Source organism: Mus caroli, chromosome 8 (assembly GCF_900094665.2).
Source record: "Mus caroli chromosome 8, CAROLI_EIJ_v1.1, whole genome shotgun sequence".
Classification (NCBI taxonomy): domain Eukaryota; kingdom Metazoa; phylum Chordata; class Mammalia; order Rodentia; family Muridae; genus Mus; species Mus caroli.
Genome location: NC_034577.1, coordinates 63,812,927 through 63,837,477, shown reverse-complemented (window position 1 = coordinate 63,837,477; position 24,551 = coordinate 63,812,927). Strand labels below are relative to the sequence as shown.

Genomic DNA, 24,551 nt, shown 5'->3' with positions numbered 1-24,551 from the left:
AAGTGCTGGGATCCAAGCAGGAAGTACTATGGCAGTCAGTGGTTCGCTCCGCAGGGTTTATACCCTTGGGAGGACATCCCACACCTAACCCGTTCCTTTCAAGGCTCTAGTGCAAAGTATTTTATTGTGATGAACATAAAGTAATGGGGTGAGGATATTGCAATCACTGGCTGTTGTTCATCACCGAAGGAAGTCGGGATAGAAACTCACACGGGGCAGGAACTGGTGCTGAGGCCACGGAGCGGGGGCTGCTTACTGGTTTGTTCCCTGTGGCTTTCTCACCCTGCTTTCTTACAGAATCCAGGACCACCACCCCAGGGATGACACCACCCATAATGGGCTATACTGCCCCCATCAATATCTAATTAAGAAAATGCCTTACAGCTGTATCTCATGAAGCTTTATCTCAACTGAGGCTCCTTCCTCTCTAGATGACTCTAGCTTGTGTCATGTTGACACGCGGTCATCAAATAGTCACCAGTTGAGATGTGTGTATAAATGGTACACACACACACAATTACAATCACACTTTTCCTTCTGATTGTCCACATTAGGGGAAACTTTCTCCCATTTCCTGTGTCCTCATCACCGAGATACGACTGAGTCATATCGAGAATGAGGGCTGCTATAGGGGGTGCACACCCCTGAAAGGGCCTGGGAAGCTGTAGCATCAAGACCAGCACCTGCCTAGAACCAGTCAATGGCAGGTGAGAATGATCACAGATCAAAACCCATTCCATCCGACTCTGATGGCTTTGCTTCAGCTCCTGCAACCCACCCTTCTCCAGCTCTGGACACAGCAATGGCATGCATGCGCACATCCACACACATATGGGGAGGAGAGAGAGGGAGGAAGGAAGGGAGGGAGGGAGAGAGAGAGAGAGAGAGAGAGAGAGAGAGAGAGAGAGAGAGAGATGCTTTTCTTACCATTCTCAAATCCCAGAACCCAAAGGTGACTCTTGGAGTCTTGGGCCAACAAAAGGACATGTGAAAAATGTGGACAGCATGGAGAATGGAGAGCGGGCTATCTTACCTTGTGGCAGATGGTCACCAGTCAGCTGGGTGTGGGGCCTATCTAAATGTTTAATCTTTATTGTTTGAATTGATGCATAAATTGATTAATTGATTCATTGGTAGTGTGCACATGCCACAGGTTAGAGGATACTTTTCAGGACTCCCTCAACAAGTCCAGGCTTTGCTACAAGCATCTTTGCCCACTGCGCCATCTCACCGGCCCTGAAGCTAGTGTTTAGATATGTATGGTTGCCATCAGAACCCGGCATCATTTGGGGCAGAGCTGCAGTAGATGGTTCAAGTAAGAAGTGGGGCAGCCTCAGTCTGGGATGGACCTGGATTTGATCCCCACCATAGGAAAATGCCCAAACTGAGGTGTCTGGGGTCCAAGGCTGCAGGGGCATGTACTGGAGATGAAGGGCACTTAGCTTTCTGGTTGTGCCCAGGCCAGTGGTCCCACTTCCTTGGAGGTGCTTCTGGGGCAGGGAGCCAAATGGCTCAGTAGTCCTGAGGATCATCATGCTGCCGTGTGACCCTGAACAGAAGACTGAAACGGAGCCCAGGCCGGGGAGTTAAGTCTCTCGAAGTTGTCATATGGGAGTGGAGTGGACATGTGGCTCTTGCTTAATGCTGGGGCAGCCTGGCTTCATCGCCAGCACACAGCCTGAATAAATAAATGGCATGTCACATGAATGGATAGACCAGATTTGCTATATGACCTCCAAAGCAACTCCTAGCCATGTTCCTTGATTCCTTTGTTTGTAAAATGAGGCTCAATATTAAATGTCACCTCATTCGCAGCCTCGGAGGGGTTCTCCAAAGAGCCATGTATGCAGTAGGTACTTAATAAAAGCTATCCCCTCTTTCCCTCCCAGTCTCCCGAGAGACTGACAGGTGCAGAGATCAAGGAGCTTCTCCTGTCACTTTAAAATATGCAAATAGCCTGCGGATGAATTTCCGGGCTCAGCCAACCAGTGCAGGGTTTATGAAGCACCGCGGGGCGGAGCTCCTCCTGACCACACCCATGGCGGGGCCAGCGGCGCGCTCCGCAGAGCGCGGGGAGGGCGGGGCGCGGGTCTGGAGCGCGCAGGTAGCGCCGCGAGAGGCGGTGAGTGTCCCCGGCGCGGGGCTCCGGTGCGGGGTGCGGGGTGCAGAACGCGGGGGCGGGGTGCGGGGCGGGGACGCAGCCTCCATCCTGACCCGGCCGGAGCGCAGGTGCCGTCTGCTGAAGGCGGGGCGCCACTCCATGGCATCTCTCAATCCTGGGCTGGGAGGCTAAGACCCCCCCAGGACCCCCAATCTCTCTTCCGGGTATCTAGCCTGGCCCTAAGCTGGGGGCCGCCTCCCTCGCTGCCCCTCTTCCTCGCCTGGGAACGAGGGTCTCCTCCTTCCCTTTGCACCCGCTCTAGGGTTGGTAGGCTGGTGGGGGTTCTGTAGGGCGAGTGTGGTGGAATTGCGGGGTATCTGGAGTATGGAGCGCGGGATCCCCTCCCGGGGGAACGGGGCCTGGAGAGGCCTGGAGCCTGCACCAGGGACTCCCGCGCCCTGTTAGGGGGGCGGCCGGCATCTGCTCCAAGGGACAGAATAGTCTAGGTGAATGAGGATGGGGTGCAGAGAAGGTCGGGGATGGCTGCCCCTCCACTTGCCCTCAGCGTCGCAGGACCTGCTTCATGGTGACCTTGGGCAGGTGACAGCACCTCCCTGATCCTTAGTCTCCTCTTCGGAATATAGAGGTTGAGGAAGCCAGACTATCTGTCTCAAATTCCCAACACCTGTGCCCCATTTTCTCCAGATGGGGACCACAATCTTTAGTCAAATGTTAGGGCAGACTCTATTTTCGGCACTTTAAAAGGGGTTGAGCCTTGTGTGGTCATTACAATCCTCTGGTGGCTGAGGCTGGAAGATCTGCAGCTTGAAGCCAGCCTGGGCTACATACACAGACTCTGCCTCATTAGAAAAGCATAAACAAAACAAACCATGATTTTGATTGATGGATACAGTCTAGCCTGGGGCGGAGCAGCGAGACCTAAGGCCAGCAGAAGACAATTTCTATCCGACCATAAGCTGGACCTGCCTCCAATCAAGACCCAGACTTTGTCACTCTGGTCCCACCCATGTGGCTGCCCAGGTCACACCCTGACCCACATACCATCACCTACAACAGGGTTCCTAGGCTGGTTCCTGGGCGGGGTCCCAAGTAGAAGGTCAGGTCTTAGTCCCTGCCTCTTGCAGGATAGTAGGGTGAGTCCCAGGCAGGAAGCCTGACACCCCCAAATTTGTGTGCCCAGACTGGACTGACTGAGCCTTCTGTGAAATGGACTGAAAGTCTGTAGGAAGATCAGAGGTGGTTGTAGGAGTGACAGCGCGCTGTAAACACCCACTCCTATGATAGTAATTATGATATTGCATTCATTAAATGGGGTCACAGCCAAGGAGTCAGTGAGATGTCTTTGAAGGGTGTGACCAGTGTCACTAGCATCCCAAGGACTTGGGTACACAGTGGTGCTCAAAGTATGTGTGACAAATGAAATGCCTCAGTGGGAGGCTTGCACAGTGGCCTCAGTTTCCCTGTGGATTTCTGGCTGGTGTAGGAGGGGAGGCAGTGAGGGTCACACTAGGGATCAATGGCTGTGGGCACAGCCAGCCTGTATCCAACCCCCAGAGTGCAGCAGATCTGGTCTAATCTTGCCTGGCTCAGTTCCCTGGTGCTGTTCACCCACCTAAGCCTCAGGTTTTGGGGACTCGGTGTCAGGAGATGGGGTGCTTGCTCTGTGCCTCTGGGCAGTGTCTGTCCCTGGACCTTATTCTAGTATTGTAGAGCCCAGAAAGCCCCAGGTTATATTAGGTAAACTGTCTTAGGCTAAAACATTTTCAGAGGCCTCTATTGGTGTTTTAACTTCTTTCCAAATCACAGGCTTTAAAAACACAAAACGAAACCCCAAGAACAAGGGGCTGAGAGACACCTTGTAGTACTTAATATTTACATACCGAAGCCAAGCATGATGGCACACACCATCACCCTAGCACCCAGAGGAGGAGACAGGAGGATCAAAAATGTGAGGTCATCCTCTGCTACATAGTGAATTTCGAGGCCAGCCTCGGCTACTTGAGACCATTTCTAAAAACAAACTTTAATGGTTGATCCTAAAGTAATTGTAAGAATATTTGAGTTTCCCTTTCTGAGGGTGAGGCTTTACCTGTCTTCAAGCCTTGGTTTTGTAGGCATAGTGACCTAGCACGGGCCAAGGTAGACACTTGTGGCTGTCTGTCTGTCTCTCTGGTAATGATCATGTCACCTCCAGTCTGCTCCCTCACCTCCCCCATTTGTGTGGCTGCCCTGTGACGATGGGGAGGTCCCAGGGATGCTGGGCGGGGAGGTGACGGTTGGGTGGCAGGCAGGGCGGGCCAGGCTTCCTGTCCTCCCCCAGACACAGAGGCCTCCAGTTAGTGCTGGCGGAAGTGTCAGGGGTCATAGCCTCCCGGTGCCTACCCCATCCTTCAGGGGCCCCAACTCTCAGTGCCCATCGGTGAGTTTGACCCCAATCTTTGTCTCCTCAGAACAGGAAGTTATCCCACAGCTGTGGCTCCGGGTCTGGGGCCAACGGTCGGTCTGTCACTTCCTGGCCAGGTGGCAGCCTCTGGGCCTATCTTTGGCCCCACTCTTCAGGCGGGCAGCCCTGATCTGGGTGCAGGTTGTGGCCCATCAAGGGCTGCTGGGTAGAGCCAGATGGGTGGTCATGGCCCTGATAGCTGGTATCTAGCCAGGTGGGGTAGGGAACAGCATGAAGTATGCCCCCTGAGAGTGGCTTTTATGTTGGGGTGGAGGGGAGCAAGGTGCTGTCTAACATGAGCTCTGGGGACATTGATGGCTTCCGGGAGACTGTTGGCCAAGATGACGAAGACAACTGTCATCTACCCAGCGTGGTCCCCAGGCATGTGTGCAGGAGGGCTTGGTTCACAGGGGACATGGATTTTACTTATATAAAGATTAAGCTGCCACATTGGTGTAGGGTCCTGGTCCCCCAGGACACTTTAGGGGGTTCAGATAGGCTGCCTGGTCCCAGCTAGACACCAGGATAAGCAGGGAAAGGTGGGTGTAATGCTCCAACCTGTCACCCCAATACTTGGGAAACTGAGGCAAAAGGATAACCCTGAGTTAGCAGTCAGCCTGGGATACAGGGTATGGCTCTGCTTTTAAAAGAAAATCAAACAAAAACCTCCCAATATGGACATTTGCTGTTTTCCACCCTAGAGTATCAGTCTGTTTTACACAAGAGAGGCCTGGCCCAAGCCAAGGCTGGAGGGCTCCATTGGAAAATGAAATCATCATCATCTGCTGAAGGACCCCAGCTGCCAGATCCCTCCTGTTGAACCTAAAGTCCCCAGCATCCTTCCTGTATTTGGGACACATTGCCTCTCTAGGCTGGCCCAGGGGAGCCTGTGCCCAGGTCCCTGCTCCCCATCAGCTCCAGTCAGGTGCAGTGACATGCAGTTGAGTCCCTGCAGAGGCTGAGGCAGGAGGACCCAGAGTTCTAGACCAGGTTGGGCTACAGAGAAAAAAAGGGGGCAGCTAATTTCAATGTTAGGTAAACTGAAGCTAAGGGCTAAGTGAGTCCCCTCCCAGTGGGACCTGGGTGGTCCGGTCCTGTGTTCCTGTGGTCCTGTGGTCAGCTGCCCCGTCTCATCTGTCACTGGGCCTCCTGGGCTCCAGCTGTCACCACACAGCCCAGCAGCTCATGAAGTATGGATGAGAACAGACAGGCTCCTATGACAGCGAGCCTCCCTGTGCCCAGGATTCTACACATCCCTCTGCTGCTGCTTAGCCCCACCCCTATACAAAGTGACCTGGAGTCTCTAGCTAAACCTTCTCTGGGTGTTCTGTCTCCTACAGATGGAGAAACTGAGGCACAGAGCTGAGTGAATTGGAGCCAGGTGAGCAGTGGCCTCTGAGCAGTGGTTGGTATTCCTGGGGCCCCTGATGTGGGAACTGACCGTGATGCCCAAGGGGACCCTGCCCTCCCAGGCTCATCATGCCGAGACTGTTCCCACAGAAACCACCCCACTGTTTCAGTCACAAAATCCACTGTCCCTTCCTGCCATTTGACCTTGGCAAATAGCTTCTCCTTTTGGGGTGTGACTCAGTTTCCCTACATCTGAAATGGCCCAGAACCATCGTCTATAATTCAGTTCATCCAATACCACTCTGGCCCCACAAATCCATGCTTTAAAACCCCACCTACTCCCTCCCCTCCAGCTCCTGTCCCCCTGTCCCCCTGTCCCAGCCCAGCCCCATGTGTTCCTGTTGCCTAGGGCTACAGGACTAAGGCTGGACTTGCTCCTGCTCTGGGCCTTCACTCCCTTAGTCCCTGTAACAGGGAAGGTGTTTGGAGTTTCCCTACTCAGGCCCTTGGTTATGGCCCAAGCCCTCCGCCCTACCTCTCTTTTCAGACAGACGCAGGACAGAGGCCACCAGGATGTCCTATTTTGGGGAACATTTTTGGGTAAGATCCGCTGTTTCTTCTGTTTTGTTCTTTGCTATCATTTCTGTGGGAGCTCACAAAGGGATAGAAGGACTTTTATGGTCAAGGGGAGACTAGGCAGATGAAAGACAGAGGTTAAATCACGGATTGCCTTGACCCTAAGCAAAGAACAGATTAATGCACTGAGAACTCAGCCCAGAGCAGCATGTGTGTTCTGAGAATCACACAGTACAGCAGTACAAAGCTGGGTGTGGGGGTACACACCTGGGATTGCAGACTGAGGAAGGCTGAGGCAGAAGAATGGCAGCTCCAAACCTGCCTGGGCTGCAGAGGAACATGTTTCCACAGATAACAAGTCAGAGTAACCTGGCCTCGAACCTGGGGTCAAACCAAATTTCCCAGATCGAGACCAACCCAGCCAGGGAAATTCCATGTTTATTTCCATCTTGGGAATTTGGGGGTTTTTTAAGGGGTAAATTGACTCCCTCCTGACCTCTGCACCCTTGGCCATCTAGGCCTGCTGCAAACCAGGTCTGGGAATGAGAGGCTCTCACAAAGCTGCATCTGAGCTCTGAGAGAGCCACTTCCATTCTTGGGGATCTAAAGAGCCAACCTGATCCTGCAGCTCAGCCCATCTCAGTGCAACCCACAGCCCAGTTTGCTGCAGCCCCGAAGGCTACTTTTCAGGATGTGCAAATGCCATTACAACCTCAGGAAATATCCTGAATCTATCTGAGAGGTGTGACACTGGGTGGCAGTCAAGGACCGAGGTCTCCTCCAGGTTGGTCTGGCCAGGGAACTGGAGAGCCACCAAGGATGTAGGAGCAGCCTGGAGTCAGAGAGACACCAGGCTCAAAAGCCCCTTCCTCCTTGGTAGGCCCACAGCTTGCAAAGTGGTAGCTGGTTGCTAAGCAACCCGTTGCCCCTAGCAACAATCCCCACTCCCTCCCCAGCTGGAGCTCTTCTTAACTTGCCTCTGCTTTCTTAAAGGGCCCACCATCCCTTGCCACCTGCAGGGCTCAGGCTTCTCCCTAAGACTCATATTCTCCCATGGCCTCTGAATGGCTGAGTGTCCCCCTGGAGGTGTTTGTCCTCTGGGCTACATGGAACCTCTGTCCTGCAGCAGCAGCCCAAGAGACACCCACATTTAGGAGGGGTGGCAGTAGCACCTCAGTGAATTGTCAGTGTTTTATATTCCACGAGGTGTGAAAAACGGGGGGCGGGGGGAGAAGTCAATGAGCGAAGAGAAAATAGAAGCCACCCCAACTTCCCTCCCATGCATACCCCAAGATAGCATGGCTGAAAGGGGCTCAGACCGTTGATTCAGGATCCTACTGGCTCAGAGGTTCTCCCTAGGAAGGGGCTGGGCAACCAGCCTCAGTGTGCCTAGGACAGGAAATGAATGAAAGTTGCATCTTGTGGGACATAGGTCTGTGGCTGATATATAGGAATCCTTTTCTGGTTTTGCTCTGCTGGGGATAGAACTCAGGGCCTCACATGTAATAGGCAGGGGCTCTACCCCTGAGCCACACCCCCTGCCCCTCACTGGAGGATTCTAGGCAGGGGTTCCACTCATGAGCCACATGCCCAGCTCCTCACTGAGAGCCCAATGCTGACTGGTATTGGTGTGCCCCAGTTCCTTTGAGGTAAGTCCAGGTCAAAAGCCTAGAGAGCACTGAGGAGCTACGGCAGATGTTTAAGCAGTAGATATCAAACCGTGTTAGAATGTCCTTTGGCTGTCACCCAGGAGTTGTGATCAGAGACACAGTCCCTGGAAGTCCCTCCTCAGACCCTTGCTGCCTGCCCACTCTGTGGAGACAGAAAGTGCCAAGGGCTTGCCAGGTCTGGGAACTGGGCCAGTGGGTGGCTCTGTGTTAGCCCCAGATAATGCCCTAGGCGGCAGTGCCTGGTGCAGCCTCACCCAGGATCCCCAGCAGCAGCAGGTGGGCTCAGTGGGAGCTGTGTGTAGAGCCCTCATTATTACCCAGAAGGCCTGTGTGTCTAGCAAAGTGCCAGACGCATCTCACTCATAAAGCCATTGTGTGGCAGCTGCTACCATCATCGCCTCTATTTTTCTCACACGACAGAATTAAGGCTCAGAGAGGTGCAGCCACTGCCCCAAGTGGCCCATTGCACTTGGAAGAGAGAAAATAAGGGGTGGAGGAACAGATCATTACCCTGTCAGGAGGCTGAAGCTCTGCGTAGCTATGGAGCTGTGGAATGGTCTGTAGGGAAGCTGGGGCGGAGGGGGGGGGGAGGGAGAAAATACCCTAAGGACTTTTGGGGCAGCTAATGGACAGTGGGAGCTACTGATAACAATGACTCTAAAGTGAGGAATGGTGGGCTGTGGCTGGGACATTTGGGCCTGAGGCTGACATGGGTTTGTCCCTCTCTTGGCTTTGGTAGGAAAAGTGCTTGTCATTGCAAGTATCAGGATTTCATTTTAAGACCCCAGCAGCCATGTAAAAAGCTGGCGATAACCCCAGGACTGGGGAGTTGGAGGGAGACAGATCTCTGGGGCTTTAATTATGGGTTTCTGGTTCAGTAAGAGACTCTGACTCAGAAAATGAGATGGAGGACGATGAAGGAAGACACATTAAGTGGACCTCTGGCCACACAGAGACCCAGGAAGTGGAGGTCTCAAGGATGCTTCCCTCAAGCCAGTGGGGAAATGCAGCCTACTGATTGGTTAGGTCTCTCCTCCATCTCTACAGCCATTTGGCTCCTTGGTCTCCGAGGCTGGTCTGTGTTGCTAGGCAACCTAAATGCCCTTCTCTGACTTCTACATCTCCTCTCATTCCTTACAGGGTGACAAAAACCATGGCTTTGAGGTCCTCTACCATTGTGTGAAGCAGGGTCCTGTGGCCACCAAGGAGCTGGCTGACTTCATTAGGGAAAGGTGAGCCGAGGCCACACCCACTCGGAGACTGGGTGCTGGGACACGCCCACCAGAGCTCTCCCTCAAAGAACCTTCCCTGGGACTCCAGGAAGGGTCAAGGGGGCAGATCTTTGTGGGCTGGCATTTGCAGCTTCCCACAGATCTTCTGGGGTTCTGAGAATCAAATGACCTGTTGTTCATCCCAGTTCCTCCAATCCCGCAGGCCCACTTCTGCCTCGAGATGCCTCTGCTTATCTTTATTTTACTTTCTATTTTGAACTTGTCTGTGTAGAGGGTCTGTGCGCATGTCATGACGGGCATGTGACAGGCAGAGGACCTGGTTCTCTGCTTCCATCATGTGTGTTCTGGGGTTTGAACTCAGGTCACTGGGCTGGGCTGCAAGCACCTTCATCCACTGAGCCATTGCACAGGGCTGCATGCCCCTTTTAAATCATGCCCCAGGGGTCTGATGTCTCCTCTACTGAAATGAAGATCACTACTCACAGGGAGAGAGTTATGATCCTGAGTGCTAGCATCAGAAGTGAAAATATGTATATTGCCGGCATTAGGGGTAGTTGAGGCCAGAGAATTACCATGAGTTTGAGGCCCATCTAGGCCACACACATGGCCAGTTCCTGTGCCAAAATAAAATAAAATAAACAACAACAAAAAACAGCTAAATAAAATAAAAATATTACTTAAGGAAATACAAAATTACCCAAGGGAAACAATTATCCCGTCAACTTGGAACTCTTTCTTGAGAGCAAGCTGTAGAGATGGGAAAACTGAGGCAGGAAAAGGCCTTTCTTTCTCCGGGTACTGTAATCTGCTCTTTGCCCCTTCTCTGACCCAGGGCCAACATCGAGGAGACATACTCGAAGGCCATGGCCAAACTCTCGAAGCTAGCCAGCAACGGGACCCCCATGGGGTGAGTGCAGCTGGATGGGTGAGGGACACTCAAGTGACCTTGGCCTGGGACCAGATGGACACAACTGCCAAGTTCCATATCAGCAATGACGGCTGTGTTGTGTGTGAGGGGCCCCTGGGTTATCAGATGAGCTGGACTCTGCCTGTCCCCAGGACCTTTGCCCCGCTCTGGGAGGTCTTCCGTGTGTCCTCGGACAAACTGGCACTGTGCCACCTGGAGCTGACTCGGAAGCTACACGATCTCCTTAAGGATGTGCTGCGCTACGGCGAGGAGCAGCTCAAGACCCACAAGAAGGTAATGGGCTGCCCCAGCAGGTATGCAGGGGCACTGGGGCTCCCGGGACCCCAGATGAGCTTGTGTACACATCTGTAACTTAGTGTGTATGGATGGGCCCAGAAGAGCATGCATGAGAGCCACAACCCAGCCTCTCCAGGGGTTGGGGGGAAATCCTAGGCAGGGTTCCATCCCCAAGCCACACTCCTTCCCTGCTTGCCTCCTCATCCCACCACAGTGCAAGGAGGAAGTTCTAGGCACTGTGGATGCAGTGCAGATGTTGTCAGGCGTCGGACAGCTCCTGCCAAAGTCTCGCGAGAATTACCTGAGCCGCTGCATGGACCTGGAAAGGCTGCGTAGAGAGAACACCAGCCAGAAGGAGATGGACAAGGTTTGTTGGTCTCGTGACCAGAGAGAGAGAGAAAGAGAGAGCATGCCACAAAGTGATAGGCACTACACTGGCAGGGTGGTAAAGCCACCTGACTGTCCCCCATCTATGGTTTCTAGGCAGAAACCAAAAGCAAGAAGGCTGCCGACAGCCTGCGGCGCTCTGTGGATAAATACAACTCAGCCCGAGCCGACTTTGAGATCAAGATGCTTGATTCAGCCCTGGTGAGAAGCCCGCTCCGCCCTGTAGATTTCACAGTCCCTGCTGGGGCGCCCCATCCTTGGAGGAGCCTGTCTCTCAGCTGTAGGAGCTTAAGAGTCATGGGCTGAGAAGCCAAGATATGGCTATGGTAACACACACCTGTTACCCAGCAGTTAGGACTCAAGGCAAGAGGATCAGGCATTCAAGATTATATATGTATATGTATATGTATGTATATGTATGTATATGTATGTATATATATATACACACACATATATATATATTTCAAATGTGTATATACGTGTGTGTGTGTGTGTGTGTGTGTGTGTGTGAGAGAGAGAGAGAGAGAGAGAGAGAGAGAGAGAGAGAGAGAGAGAGAGAATTTAAGGTTAGCCTGGGCATTCTGAGAAAGAAAGTAGAAGTCCTTGTTTAAACGGATTATATATATGGGTTTACTAAAGTGAAAACATCCTTGATCAATGAGTGCAGTGGCATCAGGCTGGATCCAGGCATTCCAATGGTGTCATTAGTTAAATTATCATCTCTGCCATTGGTCACTGCTTTCTAGGAACTCCTAGCCTGACAGAGGATGTACTGGGAGGTTTGTGTGTGTGAAGCATAGAATATCTCTAATCCAGCAGGGTGATTTTTCTTTTCATGAGACAGGTCTCACTATGTAGACCGGGCTGGTCCTTGAACTCATAAAGATTGTGACTTGCATCAAAAATGCTAAGCTTCTCTAAACCAGTCAGAGCAGACAGGAGCTGGGCTGATTGGATTGGTTAGCTTGGTCACATACCCCTCCCACCTCAGCGTTTTCAGGCCATGGAGGAGGCACATCTGCAGCACATGAAGGCCTTGCTGGGCTCCTATGCACACTCTGTAGAGGACACCCATGTGCAAATTGGGCAGGTGAGAATGGGCCACAAATGTAAGCTGGGCAAGTGAGAGGCTCTGCCCTCATGTCACACCACCGGGGCCTCATCCACTCATGCCCCGCCCCTCACACCTCCCCCTACCCAGGTGCATGAGGAATTTAAGCAGAATGTGGAAAATGTGACGGTGGACATGCTCCTCAGGAAATTTGCGGAGAGCAAGGGCACCGGGCGCGAGAAGCCTGGTGAGTGACATCAGGACTTCTCTGATCTTCAGTTTCTTCTTTACAAAAATAGGGCAGTGCAGTTCTAGATCCCCCAGAAGGCGCCTGATGGCTGCTCTCACATATTGGCTTCCTAGACCTGATTCCCAAGGGGGGTTATGAAAGGTCAGCTCAAAGGTTTGGCTGTTTCTTGCCACCTCCATAGTGTAAGAAAGCCACTGAAGGCACTAGGCACAAACATCTTTGTTGAGAGTTTTATAGCCAGGCTGGGCTTGTGTCCTTTCTCATTCCTTGCTGTGTGACCTTAGTCGCATGTCCTGACTCACCTGAGCCAGTTCCTCTTTGCTGCAGTGGAGATCACAACCCCCTGTTGGCACACTGTGTCCCCTGGTCCAGGTGACCAGGAAAGCCAAGCGCTCCTTGCTGTCTTTACATTGTCAGCCCCAGGTCTGCCATGCTAGGTCCCTTCTCACCTCTCCATGGCTTCCATTGTGGAGTCTGGGTGCTGCCATCCCTGGCAGACCTGGTTCTACCCCTCAGACATCTCCATCTCCTCCTACCCCAGGGCCTCTGGACTTCGATACATACAGCTCAGCTGCCCTGCAGGAAGGCAAGTACGTCTGGGCCTGGATGCCCAGGCTAGACCCGGGGTGTGGGAGGGGGAACTGAATAGAGAGGGAAAGAACCTTCCAGAGTTCAGCTACCCCCTTCTGTCAATAGCAATGAAACGTCTCCGTGGAGCCAAGGCTTTCCGCCTTCCAGGATTGAGCCGTCGGGAGCCACGTGCATCTGTGTGAGGAAGTGCTCCACTCTTGTCCAGGATACCCCAAAATCCTGTCCCTGCTAGAATGGAAGTCCCCTATATGACTCTGACCCAGTATCATCTCTGCCTGGGCTACTCCAGAAAAACCTGTCCCAGGCTAGCCCAATAATGCCATTCTTCAGGCTGATCTAGAATTCTTCCTCTAACCCAGGCTGGGCCAGAAACTGCTTGGCCCATTGTAGCCTTAGGCTGACCATGATCCCTTGCATTGTCAAGTCTAGCTCCCACCTGTTCTACTGTTTGAGGCTATCTCTGACTCAGCTCCCTCTAGATGTCTGCTACAGTCTCAAAGAAGCCCCAAGGCCCCCACTTTATAGGCTAGCTTGGAATAATACCATAGAACAGCCTGTAGGGGCTCTGGTCACTCACCCCTGTTCCTTTGTCCCCAGTGATTTCCTGGAGTCTGACTCAGGGGTGAGTACTGGTGGGGAGGGGCAGCAGGTGGATGGGATTGGTCTTCAAGGCCCGGAAGGAGGGGCCAAGAGGGGCCCAGGGCGGGGCTCAGAATCAAATCTCACCTCTGTGGCCCCCATGTGAAGGACTGAGAACTCCGCTGTGCCTCAGTTTCCTCCCTTGGATTTGCCTACATTCCTGGAATATATTCTGGGTCCTGAGTGGGCAAGATAAAGCCTGACCCCCACCTCTCCCCAGGTGCCTCCAGAGGTAGATGACGAAGGCTTCACTGTGCGCCCCGATATATCTCAGAACAATATCCTTTTTGGCGACTCTGTGTATCTGAGAGGGCTGGTATAGGCACCTGCCCTGTGTGTTTCAGGATGGTAAAGATATGGAGGCTGAGAGCCGGCAGTGGTGGTGTGTCCCTTAATCTAGCATAGGAGACAGAGGCAGGCAGATTTCTGAATGTGATCCCAGTCTGTGAGTTCCAGGCCAGCCAGGGCTATGTAGAGAGATTCTATTTCAAAATAAAGACAGACAGACGAGACAGATGGACTTTTCTGGGGGGAAATCCAGGGCAGCATCCTGGAGGAAGGGCACCAGTGTTGTGGTTTAGTGGCTGGGCATACTGTACAGGACCTCTGGGTGGGAGGAATGTGGTCAGCTTCAGGGCTGGTTCCTTGACAGCGATCCACATGGGGCTGAGCCCCTACGCTTCTCCTCTAGTGACTCTGATTTTGACGACGAGGAGCCTAGAAAGTTCTATGTTCACATCAAGCCCGCCCCGACCCGCGCCGTGGCCTGCAGCTCTGAGGCTGCAGCTGCCCAGCTCAGGGCCACGGCTGGCAGCCTCATCCTCCCTCCAGGCCCAGGGGTGAGGTGGGGGTTGTTAGCGTGTGGGCACGGGGGTACAACTGGATGCAGCTGCGCCTAATGTTGCTTGACTCTTGATTTTGTTCCGCAGGGCACCATGAAACGTCATTCATCACGTGAGTAGCTAGCCTGCCTGGGTTTGGAAGTGCCTTGGAGGGAACTGAGTAATTCCTTGAATGGCTGCGAGTTAGAGTTAGCTGGAGATGGCTGCTGAGCTGCTTGCCTTTTCTACAAAGCAGCATCTTTACACGACGGGAGCTGGACTGGCAGCAGGGCCAGACCTAGAGCCAAGCGGGACTTACGTGCTAGCAGGGGCAGGGGCAGAGGCAGGATTTTCAGCTAGCCTGGGCCACACAGATGCACGGAGCTACCGCCAGCTCAGTCCCTTTGCTAATCACCTTGGGCCTATGGCTGGCAAATACCAGCTATGGTCCTAGTGGGACAGAAACTCAAGGCTTTGTCCGTCCTAGGGGACACTTCTGGGAAGCCACAGAGACCTCGGTCGGCCCCACGCACTGGCAGGTGAGTCTCACCGGGACATGATGGAGCAGGCAGATGGGCCCTAAGTCCTTGCCTCTAGTTCCCTCACCCTGGCCTAAGGTCCCGCTCTTGGATACTTATTAAGTGCCCGCCGTGTACTTGTGCTGCGCTGGCTCTGGGAAGCCTGTAGACAAGGGTCAAAATTCCCGATGCAGGGATGAGGGGGATGTGGCCATGCTGCGTAGGCAGGGTCCTGGGGGAAGAAGTAACTACTGAACCCGAAAGGCCTAGGATTTGCGGGTGCAGTCATGCGCTGGGAACAGGAACAGCCTGTGGGAAGGTAGCAAGCTCGAACTCGCTCCTGTCGCTGTTCCCAGTTGTGCAGAGAAGCCGCCAGCCTCGGAGGAGCCACTGTCCAAGAGCCTCTTTGGGCCGCCGCTGGAGTCCGCCTTTGACCACGATGACTTCACAGGTAGAGGGGGTGTGCACAGCAGGAGGGGCAGAAGGCCATATTGGGTGGGGATTTGGTTGGAATGGGAGTCATGGAGGCTCAGCTAGGGGGCAGGGACAGAGTGGAGGGTCTGCGGACATTGGCGGTGACAACTAGGCATGGACTACGGTGACCTCTGACTGTGCCCTCCTTCCTAGGCTCCAGCAGCCTGGGCTTCACATCCAGCCCGTCTCCTTTCTCGTCCTCATCTCCGGAGAATGTGGAGGACTCGGGCCTGGACTCTCCGTCGCATGCTGCCCCTGGTCCGTCACCTGAGCCCTGGGTCCCCCGGCCAGGCACCCCGCAGAGCCCACCCACCTGCAGGGCACAGCACCCCGAGCCCAGGGGCCTAATGCCCCGTGCACCCTCGCCAGGTCCCTGGGGGCCTGAGGGAGGTGCAGGTAAGCTGGAACCCAGCAGGTGTCCCATGCAAGCTGGGCACAGATGGAGGCCTCCTTAGGGGGTACCATCTGATGACTGAGCAAAGGCCCTGGGGCAGGAGGGTAATGTTAAGTTGGTCCCCATGAGGAGGGGGGTGAGCTTAAACACCTGTGCTGAACAAAGTGCAGGTGGATCCTGTGGCCACCAATGGATAGAGATGTCATTGAAGCAGGAAGCCAACTCAGGCAGCTAGCTGGCATGCAAGGGAAAGAATCTGGATGCTGACAGAGCTAAGAGGGTGGGACATCAGAGTTACCGACAGAGGCACGGCTGATGTGGGGGACTCTGTCACTCTGACTCGCCAGATCTGTGGCTTACCCACCTCCTAACCCATCAGTCCTTCCTGGTACAGACCCAGTAACAACAGCACCCTCCCTTACCCATCTGAGCACATCTGGGGCCTAGGGTATTAGCCAGAAACCCTTGAAACATTGTCTCTTCTTGAGGGTTAATACTCCCAACTCCTGGGAGTCTCAGTCCAGCCATGTCCTTCCTCTAGATTCACTGACGCCGGCTGACCCCACCAGGGAGGGCCTAGCTGCTACACTGAGAAGACCACGGTCCAGAAAAGTGTCCTGCCCACTCACCAGGAGCAATGGGGACCTGGTGGGTGATAGGCTGATGACTCCAGGTTGGGAAGAGGCCAGAAGCTGCCCCTGCGGACAGCTTTGGGTAGCTCACAGCCCCATTCTCTCTTGTCCTCCAGTGCCGGTCGCTCAGCCCATCCCCACTGGGATCCTCTGCCCCCACCATCCCCCCTGATCGGCCTAGCTTCTCCACCCAGATGGGACACGGTTTGTGGGGATCCTTGGAGCCTCGGGCCCCTTCTTTGTCTGGGATGATATCAGAGTGGGTGAGGCCTGCCCTGCTTCTGACCCTAAGCTTCCCACAGGCATCTCCCGTGGCCCCAGCCCAGTGGTCCTGGGATCTCAGGACACCCTGCCCGTGGCCACAGCCTTCACTGAGTATGTTCATGCCTATTTCCGTGGCCACAGCCCCAGGTAGGCAGTGATGGCAAGTGTGGGGTCAACCAGAGGGCTTTTGTGTGAGGCTAGCAATCCTGAGGCCATTCTAAGGAGCCCATCGGCACTGAGCTAAAGGGTCTTGTAGTGGAGACAGGTCAAGGGTGAACTGGGGGCTCTGAAGCTGGCTTGCCCTCCCTGGGGTTGCCATATGCAAGAGGAGACATTAGCGTTAAGCCACAAAGAAGAGTAGAGTGTTAGACTCTACACCCACGCTAGGGACGCTCAGAACACCCAGTTGATTCTAGGTTGGGACTCCTGGTGGCCCAGGAGAAAGGGATCTAGGGATGATACTTTCATTAGTACTTACATGTAGGCTGGGTTGGAGAAATTCATCTTGCCAGGCAGGGAAGGAAGAGTAAGAAGTTGGGAAGACGATGCTGGGAATAATCAGAGCCCCACAGGAGCTTTAGCTGCAAGTATAACCAGGAGGGTTCAGAACCGGTGCCAAGCGGAGCCCTGATCCCATACTGTCCCTGGTTTCCTAGTTGCCTGGCTCGAGTCACCGGGGAGTTAACCATGACCTTCCCTGCGGGCATTGTGCGTGTGTTCAGTGGCACCCCACCACCACCTGTCCTCAGCTTCCGGCTGGTGAACACGGCCCCTGTAGAACACTTCCAGCCCAACGCTGACCTGATCTTCAGGTGCCTTGCATGGGCCGTGGGAGAGGGTCCCAGATGTCAGTGGAGCCAGGGGCCCAGGGCCTTAAAATGCCTATAGCGCCCCCTGCTAGTTGCTGTGTAGCATGGGGCAAGTGGCTGTTCCTCTCTGGACCTACTACTGCACCCACGGCAGCCCAGTCTAGAGTGGGAGAGCGTCTCCCGAGGGGTGAGGATATTCTGTCCCTGTCTCTACAGTGACCCCTCCCAGAGTGACCCGGAGACCAAAGACTTCTGGCTGAATATGGCAGCGCTGACGGAGGCCCTACAGCACCAGGCTGAGCAGAACCCCACCGCCTCCTACTACAACCTGGTGCTATTGCGGTACCAGGTGGGGCCGTGCGGGGGCGGGGCGGGGCGGGGGCGGGTTACATAAATAATGCAAATAATAGATAGTCCTCTGCGCTCTCCTGCTCTCTGCTGGCCACTCGCGGTACTATGTATGATCCTGGTGGTTGCACATTGCTTAGACTAGGCTGGGAGCAGCATAGCCCTTGTGACCGACCGTGGCTATGTCGCCCAGCCACCTCTGTCTTTTCATTCCTAAGTTCTCCCGCCCTGGACCTGAGTCAGTGCCCCTGCAAATGAGCGCCCACTGGCAGTGCGGGCCCACACTCACGCGAGTCTCAGTGGAGTACAGCTACCGCGCGGGTGCCACTGCTGTGTCCACGCCACTCACTAATGTCCAGATCCTCCTGCCCGTGGGGGAGCCGGTGACCAGTGTGCGGCTGCAGCCTGCGGCCACCTGGTGAGCCACCCTGCCCAGCTGGGAACATACAAGCTGGCCAACAAGAGCCCTGGGATAGCTGTGCCACGATACACCCCTGCACGGGTGGGGAGACTGAGGCTTGGCTGGGCATGGGTTTGCAGAGGCTACACAATTAACTGACTGCCAGAGTCCTCTCTGTCGAGTCTGACCCAGATTCCTTGCCACCAGGAACACAGAAGAAAAGAGGTTCACGTGGAAGCTTCCAGATGTGTGTGAGGCAGGGGGTGAGTCACAGCTCTTATGAGGGCTGCTGCGTGGGAGAAATCGTGGGTGGGCAAATTGTTAAAACTGGACATAGTTCGTGGGAACTGACGAATCCCAGAGGGGGTTTCTCAGGAAACAGGACCACCCTGTGCAAAGAGCCTGTGGCAGGAGTGCATCCTGGACCCGGGGTCTAGGCGAGGGGTGCACGAGGTCTGATTTAGTCGAGGCTGACCCCTCACCCCTTAGGCTCAGGCCACCTGTCAGCCAGCTGGCAGCCACAGTCGGGGCCCAGCACTCCCAGCCCCGTGGCCGCGCAATTCACCAGTGAGGGCGCCACGCTGTCTGGCCTGGACCTGGAGCTGCTAGGTGGTGGCTACCGCATGTCCCTGGTGAAGCGGAGATTCGCTACAGGTAGTTGCTGCGCTTTGGGGCTGGAGGAGCAGGGTGGGGTGGGGAGTCGGGAGGGGGAGCTCACGCAAGCCCCAGTGCTGTTCTATCCCCGCAGGGATGTACCTCGTCAGCTGCTGAGGTTCCTAGTGCTGGGGACCGCCTGCTCTCCTGCCTCTGCCGGCTCCCGCAGGCTAGACTCCGTGGACAGGAACCCCCATTTCAGCCTGGCTCAGCCAACTCGTCCCTTCTCCGTCCACAAGCAGGCCCTGGCCTTTAGTATTCTTTAAATAAACAGTTTTCTAACAAAATAAAGAGGAATCCTCTTTCCGGTCCAGACCGGGAAGGATGGGGAAGGGGGAAGGAGGTGCTGATACCTACTGTGCATTTCATCTCCAGGGCTGTGTGAGCTGCCTATTCCTGCTGACACACAGCTAGGCTACAGGGAGGGAGAAGTAGATGAACCCCTAGAGCAATGCTTCTCCACCCTCCTAACGCTGAGACCCTTTAATATGTTGTGGTGACCCCCAACCATAAAATTATTTCATTTCTACTTCATAACTGTGCTTTTTGCCGCTGTTGTCAATCGTAATGTAAATATCTGATATGCAGGATATCTTATATTTGAGCCCTCCAAAGGGGTAGAAGTAAACTGCTACCTAGAGGGTTCTGAAGCATACATAGGAGTGTATAAACTAGAGAAGGACGGGCACCTGAGGGAGAGCTGGGCTTGGTGAGGAAGCCAGCAGTCAACTCAGGGACCGACGGGGTGGGAAGCAGGATAAAGTTCCTGATAGTCTAGGCTCAGCAGCTAAAAGGCCGGACCTGATTGTCCTCCCAGCACTCAGAGTCAAGGGACCTTGTGCCTTCTTTTGGCCTTAAAGGGCACTGCACTCATGTGGATGTAGGAAGATACATGAATGAAAGTAGAACTAGTTTTAACAAAACATTTCTTGTGAACCATAGTAACCAGAAGGATGTGAGTGCAACCCGGGTTTATCTGCGACTGGCTGGTCAGGGTCTGTGGGGAGGCTGCACACCTGACATATGCACGAGAGAAGACTGGGTGTGATCCACGTCAGGAGTACTCCAGCTTCCTAGCTTCTACTGGAGAAGCAGCAGGTCATGAACCTCAAAGGACATTCAGGGACCTCAGATTCAACCTTATGGCTCTGAAGATCCTGACCAAGACTGGACTGCAGATCCATAACCTAGAAGCTGGGAGTGTAGCTGAGGGGTGGGGGTGGGGGGGGAGAGTGGAAGGAGGACTACTCCTACCCAGAATCCCCCAGTGAGGGTCGGGAGGCTCAGGTGGAACATTGCCTAGTGTTATAAACAAGAAAAAGGAAGGCTATGCCTTGAAACCCTCTTGTCCTCTGGCCTCCCCATCTTCCTCTGCTAAGATGGGGTCTGAGTTGCCCTGGACTATCTCATATATTGTTCCATACCTCAACTTCCCACTTGTAAGGCCCCCTCCTCAGTCTCTGGAAATTGGGGTCCCAGCAGGGGGGATTCCAGCAGGTACCACCAGACTTTTCTTTCCACCCTTCTCATCTGTGTTTGTAGATTGGTAGCTGGTCCCTGTTGATGGCCCTACAGGCACTACGTGGTAGGTCACCATTAGCACCCTATGCCTGGGTGTCACCATCAGCAGCCCCCATGCCTGGGGGGGTCACCGTCAGCAGCCCCCATGCCTGGGGGTCACCGTCAGCAGCCCCCATGCCTGGGGGTCACCGACAGCACCCCCCATGCCTGGGGATCACCATCAGCAGCCCCCATGCCTGGGGGTCACCATCAGCACCCCCCATGCCTGGGGGTCACCGTCAGCACCCCCCATGCCTGGGGGTCACCATCAGCAGCCTGCAGCACAGGTTTATCTGCACGTATTTCCCAGCTCTGATGGTTTGTATGTGCTTGGTCCAGAGAGTGACACTATTAGAAGGTGTAGCCTTCTTGGAGTAGTTGTGTCATTGTGGGTGTGGGATTTAAGACCCCCATCCTAGCTACCTGGAAGCCAGTATCTGCTAGCAGCCTTCAGATGAAGATGTAGAACTCTCAGCTCAGCCTGCATCATGCTGCCATGTTCCCACCTTAATGATAATGGACTAAACCTCTGAACCTGTAAGCCAGCCACAATTAAATGTTGTCTTATAAGAGTTGCCTTGGCCATGGTGTCTGTTCAAAGCAATAAAACCCTAACTAAGACAGAAGTTGGTAACAGGAACTAGGGTATTGCTGTGATAGACCTGACCATGCTTTTGTTTGGAAAAATATGGATTTGGGGACTTTAGATCTGGAAAGCAGTTGAAAATGTTTTAAATGGGGCTTAATGGGATATCCTAGTAGGAATGTGGAAGACTTTGTTACTGGGAGTGATTTGAATTGTGCAGACATGGCCCAAGAGGTTTCAGTGGAGAATTTGAATGTGTGGCCTAGAGACCATTTTGTGTGTGTGTGTGTGTGTGTGTGTGTGTGTGTGTTATCCCAGGAGATAAAGACAAGCAGATCTCTGACTTCAAGGCCAGCCTGAGACAGAGCAAGTTCTAGGTGAAGAAAAGCTTAAATCCAGGCATGGTGGTACACACCTTTAATCCCAGGACACAACCATGCAAATTTCTGAGTTCAACGTCCAGAGCAAGATCCAGGACAGCCAAGCTTAGGCAGTGAAGGAGTTGGGAAAGAGGAAGCTAGTGATAATGTAATAGAACAAGGGTGCCATGTTACAGCTCCTACAAGCAGCAGAACTCGGAAGCTTCAGCTCTGGCTTTATCGTCAAGAGGGGGAGACTACTGGGACAGTTGATGCTGCTTACCTGGAGCTAAGAAATTAGTGGTGATTAAGAAGAGACCAGCGGGGCTGGTGAGATGGCTCAGTGGGTAAGAGCACCCGACTGCTCTTCCGAAGGTCCGGAGTTCAAATCCCAGCAACCACATGGTGGCTCACAACCATCCGTAACGAGATCTGACTCCCTCTTCTGGGGTGTCTGAAGACAGCTACAGTGTACTTACATATAATCAATAAATTAAAAAAAAAAAAAAAGAAGAGACCAGCGTTGCTGAGGTGAAATCTTCTGGGAACTGTTTTCTGAGACACAAAGAGGCTGTGTTCCAGAGATAGTCAAGGTTGTACTTCATGCTGTAGCTGGACTTGGTAATGTGTAAGAGTTAACCAGGTGGTACTGGTTTTGAAGGCATGAAGGAGTCATGAAGAACAGCTGAGGCTTGGCACTGTGAGAGGCCATGGAAAGCCATTGGTGAAGATGCAGCCTCGCTTGCAACTAATGGCCCAGGACTGAAAGGGTCATGCAAAGGAGGTGAGGCTTGGTACCATGAAGAGAGCCTATGAGAGGCTATTGGTGAAGCGTAGTTACAGCAGAAGACCCCGGTTTATTGGAAATGTCGGTACCATGAGATGATCACCAAGAACAGCAGTGGTAGTGGAGTGGATCAACCTGAGCNTAGAGTGCTATAGAGGACAGAGCTGGAGATGTGACCCAAGCCCTTTGGAGGAGCCCAGAAGATCATGTGTGGATCTCAAACACTGAAACAAGAAGTTGTGACATTGAAGCTGCCAAGATGTTTGAGGTGCCAGAGCCGTGGGCTATCTGCTGAGGAAAGCTGCTAACAGGGAGTGAGACCAGCCCAGGAAAAGAAGTTTGTTGCAGTCAACAAAGATGAAAAGGAGTTGGAGATCTGAAGACTGCTTTGACATCAGCCATGGAGATGCAGAGTTTGGAGNTTGCCCACCTGGTTTCCTGCCTTGCTTTGGGGATTACAGTTAAGTGATTGGATAAATATCAGAAGAAACTCGAAACTGCTGTAGACTACAGGGACCTTAGAAGTTGAATTAAGGGGGACTTTTGGGATAGTATTGGAAATGTAATTGAGGAAAATATGTAATAAAAATATAAAAAAAAAAAAGAAGTTGAATTAATTGTACTTTTTTACTATGCTATGACTAGATATAGCTCCCAAAGACTCATGTATTTGAACAAACCTATGGGACCATGGAGTGGAATGTGATGGTTTGTATATGCTTAGCCCAGGGAGTGGCAGTATTAGGAGGTGTGGCCTTGTTGGAGTGGGTGTGTCACTGTGGGCCTGGGCTTTAAGACCCTTGTCCTAGCTGCCTGGAAGTCAATCTTCTCCTAGCAGCCTTCAGATGAAGATACAGAACTCTCAGCCCCTCCTGCCCCATGCCTGCCTGGATGCTGCTGCCATGCTCCTGCCTTGATGGTAATGGACTGAACCGCTGAACCTGTAAGCCTACCACAATTAAATGTTGTCCTTATAAGACTTGCCTTGATCATGATGTCTGTTCACAGCAGTAAAACCCTAACTAAGACACTGGCCCATCTGATAAGTGCTGAGAACATGGCACCTCCTGGTGGCTTTAATTTGCTCTCCTTGGGGTACAGGAAGGCAGGGCAGCTTTGAAAACACAGGAATCCTTTTTCTCTAGCCTGGCTTCCCTCACCAGGCCTCCCAGAGCCAGGGAGATAGGTGCTTATCTCAGGAGGGTGAGTCCCAGCAGCTTTGGGGCAGAGCCTTGGGTGGGGTGTCCTTGCCTGTTTATAATGCCATTGCCGTTTTCACCGAAGTGACTCCAAGACCTCAACTATGCAGTGAGTGAACATTTGTCAGGCAGGTCCAGGCTGAGTCACCTGCATTCTGAGCAGGAGCCAGAAGAGGTGTTTTCTGTGGCAGGGAGCTGGAGTGAGTGGCAGTTAACATGGCCCACAGGCAGTCTTACCTGCTGCATTTCCAGAACATGGTTGCACCCACAAGATCATCCCTCCCGTCCCTGACCTGCTCCTTGTCTGTGGATTTTTCTGCCGTGTGACTTTCTTGTTCATCACACACGGGTGGGATGTTTGTACTAGCTGCTGTCACTCAACAACAGGGCGTCTTCATTCCTTTTTACGGTTCACTAATATCCCAGTGCCTGTGAATAGGGCTGCTGTGACCTCTGGGTGCACTCAGGGAAGGATTACCACGTCAAGGGACAATCCTGGAGCTCCGCCCACTGTGTACTGGTTCAGGGAGCCAGTGTCAGGAGGACTCAGTTTCCAGTTTAGGAGCTTACTTCTCCCTCCAGCAGGCTACTAGGGCCTGGAACTCAGAGTTAGGACTACCAAGTTTTTGAGGTAACTTCTGAGGAAGGGTGTGGTTGGGGACGCTCCCAGGGGACTTACACCTGATCCTGGCATTTAGGAGTTGGAGGGCCTACCGACAGGTTTTAAGGTCCTGGGATCTTCTAAGTCTCTGAGTTCACTCTCCTCCCGGCTGAATGTTTCCTCAGGGGAAGAGGGGGTGGGGGGCTGCAGCATTGGCTGAGCTGGAGGACTGGGAGGGAGGCAGGAGGCTACAGCAGGGGCTGAAATGAGGAAGGAGGGTGGAGGTTGAAGCCTGGGCTGAGCTGTAGGAGAGGCGCTGCAGTAGGGGACAGACAGACAGACTTGCTCAGGACAGGGGAGCTCCTGCTCCCTCTCAGTGGCGTGGAAAAGGAAGATGGGGGCCCTAAATGAAGGAGGGGTTGGAGGTAGTTAGACTCCCAGGGGAGGAGTAGGACTGGAGGAGGAAGAGGTCAGGTTGGGAATAGAGATCCACTGGAGGAGGTGGGGGTTAGGGATAAAAGTAAATGGGCTGGGCTGGTGAGATGGCTCAGTGGGTAAGAGCACCCGACTGCTCTTCCGAACGTCCAGAGTTCAAATCCCAGCAACCACATGGTGGCTCACAACCATCCG

General features: G+C 53.5%; 1 protein-coding gene across 2 annotated transcripts; it reads left to right on the top strand.

Moving 5' to 3' along the window:
* The first annotated feature begins 2,069 nt into the window (after positions 1-2,069).
* Fcho1 (FCH domain only 1) lies at positions 2,070-19,329 on the top strand. 2 transcript variants are annotated; one of them, XM_021170794.2, is made up of 28 exons: positions 2,070-2,122; positions 5,906-5,946; positions 6,463-6,515; positions 9,302-9,393; positions 10,226-10,300; positions 10,453-10,594; positions 10,812-10,964; positions 11,081-11,185; positions 11,976-12,074; positions 12,186-12,282; positions 12,827-12,871; positions 12,982-13,054; positions 13,474-13,498; positions 13,736-13,793; positions 14,176-14,354; positions 14,445-14,469; positions 14,824-14,875; positions 15,211-15,305; positions 15,482-15,724; positions 16,264-16,370; positions 16,471-16,558; positions 16,657-16,765; positions 17,275-17,430; positions 17,644-17,776; positions 17,994-18,193; positions 18,383-18,438; positions 18,665-18,829; positions 18,924-19,329. In XM_021170794.2, exons 3-28 carry the CDS (start codon positions 6,489-6,491, stop codon positions 18,944-18,946), a joined length of 2,622 nt encoding a protein of 873 aa, XP_021026453.1. In that variant the 5' UTR covers positions 2,070-2,122; positions 5,906-5,946; positions 6,463-6,488; the 3' UTR covers positions 18,947-19,329. The 2 variants fall into 2 exon arrangements, with proteins under 2 accessions (XP_021026453.1, XP_029336152.1); XM_029480292.1 differs by lacking the exon at positions 2,070-2,122 and adding an exon at positions 4,476-4,541.
* The last annotated feature ends 5,222 nt before the right edge of the window (positions 19,330-24,551 follow it).